Source organism: Eptesicus fuscus, chromosome 14 (genome assembly GCF_027574615.1).
Source record: "Eptesicus fuscus isolate TK198812 chromosome 14, DD_ASM_mEF_20220401, whole genome shotgun sequence".
In the NCBI taxonomy this organism is placed as follows: Eukaryota; Metazoa; Chordata; class Mammalia; order Chiroptera; family Vespertilionidae; genus Eptesicus; species Eptesicus fuscus.
In genome coordinates this window covers 76,164,254-76,169,917 of record NC_072486.1, presented here as the reverse complement: position 1 = coordinate 76,169,917, position 5,664 = coordinate 76,164,254, and the positions used below count along the sequence as shown (strand labels likewise).

The window sequence follows — 5,664 nt, the reverse complement described above, 5'->3', positions numbered from 1 at the left end:
TCTTTTTTTTCTTTTCTATTTTTCCCACTAAATACAGCTAAAAATCCTGACATTATGTATATAACAAACATAAAAAGATCCTTAAAGGTGAAAAGAAGGCAGATAGTCTAGGACCTCCAGACCAGAAGAAAGACATGGTGGTGAATTCTCTGGGTTTTCATTTTGCCTCATAAATCTCTGACTAGGTACTGGGAAAGCTGGTGACCCAGAAATGTCAATGGCCTCAGACATGGCCATGGGAGTCGGGACATCCACTCCTACCACAATGTACAAAGAAAAGCCAAATGGAAAATTTAGAACTGAAAATACAACACCAGAATCAGTGAACTTGAGGATAGTACACTAGAAATTACCTAATCTGAATAGAAGCCTAAAATCAATCAATATTTTGATCAATCAATCAATCAACCAATCAATATCAAGCCCTTGGGAGAAGTGGAACTATAACAAAAGATTTAACAATTGGGTCACTGGAGTCCCAGAAGAAAAGGAGAAATGAATGGTGCTGGAAAAAAAAAAAATTGAAAAAATAATGGCTGAAAAGCACCTAAATTTGGGAAAAGACATAAACCTATAGGTTCAAGAACCAGAATGAACCCCAAACAGGATAAGCCCCAAAATAAGACACAATGTCCTTCTGAACATTAAGGACAGTGAAAAAGTCTTAAAAGCAGACAGAGAAATGATGCACTGATTTTTAGCATTAGAAGAATAGGCTGTTTACCAACACTTCTTATTGATTTCAAGTATTAGTCTTCTGCCTTTTTAACTGGATTCACCTGAGTTAACATATACAAAGCATTTACTAGACATCTACAAATTATGTTGTTGGGGGACATTTGTTTATCCCATTTTCCCTAACATTGCTCCAACAGCAGGTGTTATATCCCTCAGAGCACATCAAGGAATTCCAGGATTGGAAAAACCTCAAAGGAGGAAATACAAGAGCAGAAATTTGCACCTGCGGATTTTTGGGTGGGCTTCAGCTCTGTGAACTCCTTAAAATTAATTTAAAAATGCCAGCATATATGTGCCTTTTTTTTGTTTCTCAGAAAATGAGCATATGTTTTGTCAGATTCTCAGAGGAGCTGGTGGCCCCATAAAGGTTAAGTGCCACTGTAAGTTTCTGTTCTTCTCAGGCAAAACCACAAAATCCACCTTAGATGAGAAAAGAGACTAAAAATAGAGAAGGCATTCCCCATCATAGCCATCAAAATTCCTGAATGCCTCCTCAGGATAATTCTCTACTTTTAAGGGTAAAATAGGAAAACAGCAGTTTTCTAATTCTTTCTAGGCACTTTTGGAAATACATGCCATTAAAGCATGTTTACCGGTAGTCCTATTTTGAACATTTAAATAACAGTATCTAGAGATGACGAAATGACTAATGCAGTGATTTAAAACGTACTTCAGGTTTGATTCCTCCCAATGCCAACCGAAAAGTTCAGACATACAAGCGGCAGCAGCCTCTCTACCTGCATTCGCACCCAGGGACTAGTTTATGAGACAGGACAAACTGCCCCACAAGCTGCACTTCTTTTTCTATCTTAAAAAAAAAGGCATATAAAATTAAGTTCTATAATTACATGATATGTAACTGCCAATTTATTTGAACAAAACATGTTAGTGCTTTGTTGAAAAAACAAAACAGCTACGACAAAAACAGATCCATTTGGTTTTTGTTTTTGTAATGTATCTGTCCCTCACTCCTTGTACTCGCCACCAAATCCCTTATTAGCCAGGTCAGCGAACACCTGCAGAAATGCACTGTATACAGAATCTTAAGGTTGCTGCTGGTTTTCTGACCAAAATTAGGGCTTCCAATAGCACCTGGAAAGCTGGGGATCTGATAATGCATTATTTTAGGAAAAACTTGACTACCTGCTTCCAGTAAGAACTGAAGCAGTTTGATTTATCAGATTATTCTATACTGGTGCAGCTACAGAGTCAAAGGCAGCACTGGGTGCACTTGTTAAACACAGAATTCCAGGCTTCAACCTACAATGACTCCAACACAACCGCGAGAGGGACCTGGAAATGGAGTTTTATCAAGTGCGTTGGGTGACTTGTGGACTCAGACAGGCTAGATCAATCTTCTTAAAATGTAAATGTGCACACAAATTATCTTGGGCTCTGAAACAAGTAGATTCCGATCCAGTTGGTCTGGAGGAGGCCTGAGGTTCTGTATTTCTAACAAGTCCCCAGGTAATAATGCTGGTTAGGGAAAGCAGCAAGGTCATTGAGCTGGGGTGTAAATCAGTATAAGCCAATATAGTTTCCTTCTGTATCTGTGGATTCTCTACCAACAACCTCTCCTAGCTTGATTATGCACATTTCTAGTTTTTCACTGATTGTATCTCTATAAACAAAAATAGACACCATACCCAGCCAGCATGGCTCAGTGGTTGAGCGTCGACCTATGAACCAGGAGGTGATTGCTAAATTCGGGTTGTGGACTCGATCCCCAGTCCGGGCATGTAGGAGGCAGCCAATCAATGTTTCTCTCTCCCTCTCTCAAATAAACAAAAATATATTAAAAAAAAGACACTGTACGTTAACTTATAATGGGTTTATATTTAATACTATTAGCCCTGCACACGAATCTGTGCACCAGTAGCTCGCTGCCACCCTCCAGCTCTCCGCCCGCTGCCCTGCCCTCCTGTAGCTCCCACCCCCCCCCCCCCCTCATAGCTTGCTGCCCCGCCCCCTCCCGTAGCTCTCCACCATCCCTGATCTGGTCCTTACTCAGTCGGTCCTTATGTAACGACCATTTGCATATTACATCTTTATTACATAGGGTACTATTTCTCACCAAGACTTTGTTAGCCAATTAATATAAAGGCTTTTATTTATTTACATTAAATCTTTTTTCCATTTCAATGTTAGATACATTAATACAGTTTTTAACTACTTTCCCCCCAAAGAAATAAAAGTTTCAAGTTTTGACTTAATATATTTAATATCTAATATCTAAGTACAATATTAACTTGGGAGATAACAAAACAAAAATATAAAAATACATAGAGAAAAGACTCCTCAATAATGCAGGAGGCAGTAATTACAACAGAATAGTGGCTACTTCCTAGGATTCTGGGCAGGAGTTTCCTTCTTCCGATTTCATGTGCTTTGAGAATTTTTGAGATTCCTAAATATTACTTATGCAAATTTCAGCCATCTTACTTCTTTGACCCTCTTTCTAACTAGCAACTAAATCATAGACTGCATGTTTCATTGCATTATTTGTTGTGAAAAAGAATTTTTTTCCATTTAACATCTATCAATTTATTCCCATTTATAGGGAAACTTAAGAATGTAAAATTACCCTATGTACTGTTTCTTGGGAACTTTCAGACTCCAAAGCTCAGTTTTTAACCTGAATAGCTCAAATGTTTTCAGGGCAAGGCTTGATTCAGGAGGCCCTTCGAACCCTTCGAAGTCACACCTCTCCATTTCTCTTTTGTTACACCTCTCCATTTCTCTTTCGTGCATATACCCCTAAACAAGCACAAATGCCTGTAATGGAGAGAACCACACCTAAGAAAAGAGCGATTGCATCTCCAGCTTCTACTGCTTCAACAGCAGGCAGCCCCAAAAGCAGTGAAAGGAGGACTAGGAGCAATTGTGCTGGAACTGAGGTCATGATGCTGGGACCTTGAGATGGCTGGATCTTGAGTGCTGAAGGTTTCTAGAAATTAAACATGGAAACAAAAAGGAACCATTAAAATTCCTACCCTTTTAAATGACAATATGAACACATGACAAACATAACCTTTTAAGTTTAAATTTCAGACACATATTCTCATTCTACCATGAAAAAAACAGAGGGAAGTAAAAGATCCTTAACGATGATCACTTGAGGCTAATCTCCCTTCTTATGATAACTGACTCCAGCGATTCTCCACACTGTGGATGCCAACACCGTGTGAATCAACCAAACAAATCCAACAGCAGAACATAATTAAGAACAAACAGAAAATGCACAAAACACTTACTTGGAAATTTAAAATATCCTAGTTAGTAAAAATTACATTTTCAAAGGGGTTCTCCCACCCAGGAAATGCAGACAAATCTGGTAAAAGTCACACAACATAAAACTCTGACGTTGTGGGGAATTAGTAAGACTTACCAAAGAAAGATATATGTGTAACTCTACCTGACTTGAAATACTCCTTCCTGGAGTTCGGAATGCGGAGGCTAAGAGGTTCCACGTGACAGCGCCTATTATCAGAAGATGGGGAAAAATTTTAAATTATTATTATTATTAATTAATGATTACTTTAAGGGGGCAGCTACAGTCAGTGCAGAGCAGGGAGGCTGTACGGAAGGGGGAGGAATGAGTAGAGAGAATGAACAAACTAGAGAAAATAGTTTGTTCAAGCACGGGTAGGAGACTTAAGGTTGGTTAGTTCGCTCATTCAGGAAAAACTAAAAATAAATCGAAGCGACAGACAAATGCGTTCCAGGAACTAACATTAAATTTTTAAAAAAGAATCCCTGCTTTGGCCCGGCAGGGTGTAAATTTGCCCCGTTTTACAAATACAGTGGGGAAATCGAAGGATCCTTTGGGGAGAATCCTCACATTACCTTCCAGGAAGCAGCCATTACAGGAAGGAGCGGAGGGCGGCGTGGCCGAACTACATTTCCCACAATCCCCGCGGCTGCGACTCCCAGGATGCACCAGCTCCCCGCCCACTGGCTACGGAAAGGGGATGGAGAGAAGGGGCGGCCACGTTCGCTGGGAAGGAGAGGAGCGAGCTTCCTGGGGTTTACCACACACGCCCCAATGTTTTACTGGTCAAGTGACCTAGTGTATTTGTACGGAAGCTACTTAAAAGTAGGAACAGAAAATGGCAGCAATGGTTGTTCCCCCCTGTCCACTGCAGTGAAGGCAATAAGGAAGAAATCCCTGAGCAGAGCCATCTGTGTTGTATACTTTTTTTTTCCTCTATTTTTTTTTAAATTTCTTTATTGATTAAGGTATCACATATTTGTCCTCATGCCCCCATTCCCATCCCACACCCCTCCCCACACATGCCCCCAACCCCCTGTTGTCCCCAACTGCTGGTTAGGCGCATATGCTTGCACACAAGTCCTTTGGTTGATCTCTCCCCTTTACCCCCACCCTCCCCTACCCTCCCTCTGAGGCCCGACAGTCTGATCGATGCCTCCTTGTTTCTGGGTCTGTTCTTGTTCATCAGTCTATGTTGTTCATTAGTTCCCCTAGATGAGTGAGATCATGTGCTATTAGAAATTCACTTATAAGAACCGAAAATGAGACAAGCAATAATGGTTATGGTGACAGGCAAATGAATCAGTCTGTAGTGAGTTTCTTTCTGGGCCAACAGTTCTTTTGAGACCCAATTACAATGTCCAACAGTTCCTTATGTGTACATGTCAGCACTGACATTTCAGTTCTGGATGGTGGACAAATGGTGGTAATGCAGGTCCGATTCTCTCTGGTTTGGTCCTGGGCAACCTGCAGTGATGCACAGCTGCTAACTGCTAGTATGGGAAGACCACGTCAGCGTCTTCCATCTCTGGACTGCTTCTCTTCTGTCTTCATGGCTGGAGTAGTCCTGTTGATTCCTCTCTGTTGCTGGAATCCACATGGTCTCGGAGTGTGTCGTATACTTTTAAACTGGCGGCTTCCAACAGTTTTGAAAT

At 40.8% G+C, this 5,664-nt stretch overlaps 1 protein-coding gene across 2 annotated transcripts; it reads right to left on the bottom strand.

The window, feature by feature from the left end:
* Positions 1–2,940: 2,940 nt before the first annotated feature.
* On the bottom strand, positions 2,941–4,646 carry SMIM30 (small integral membrane protein 30). Of its 2 annotated transcripts, none has more exons than XM_028127047.2 (3): positions 4,585–4,646; positions 4,127–4,218; positions 2,941–3,685 (listed from the first exon to the last, which is right to left on the bottom strand). In XM_028127047.2, exon 3 carries the CDS (start codon positions 3,638–3,640, stop codon positions 3,461–3,463), a length of 180 nt encoding a protein of 59 aa, XP_027982848.1. In that variant the 5' UTR covers positions 3,641–3,685; positions 4,127–4,218; positions 4,585–4,646; the 3' UTR covers positions 2,941–3,460. The 2 variants fall into 2 exon arrangements, with proteins under 2 accessions (XP_027982848.1, XP_054582189.1); XM_054726214.1 differs by having other exon boundaries at positions 4,154–4,218.
* Positions 4,647–5,664: the final 1,018 nt, after the last annotated feature.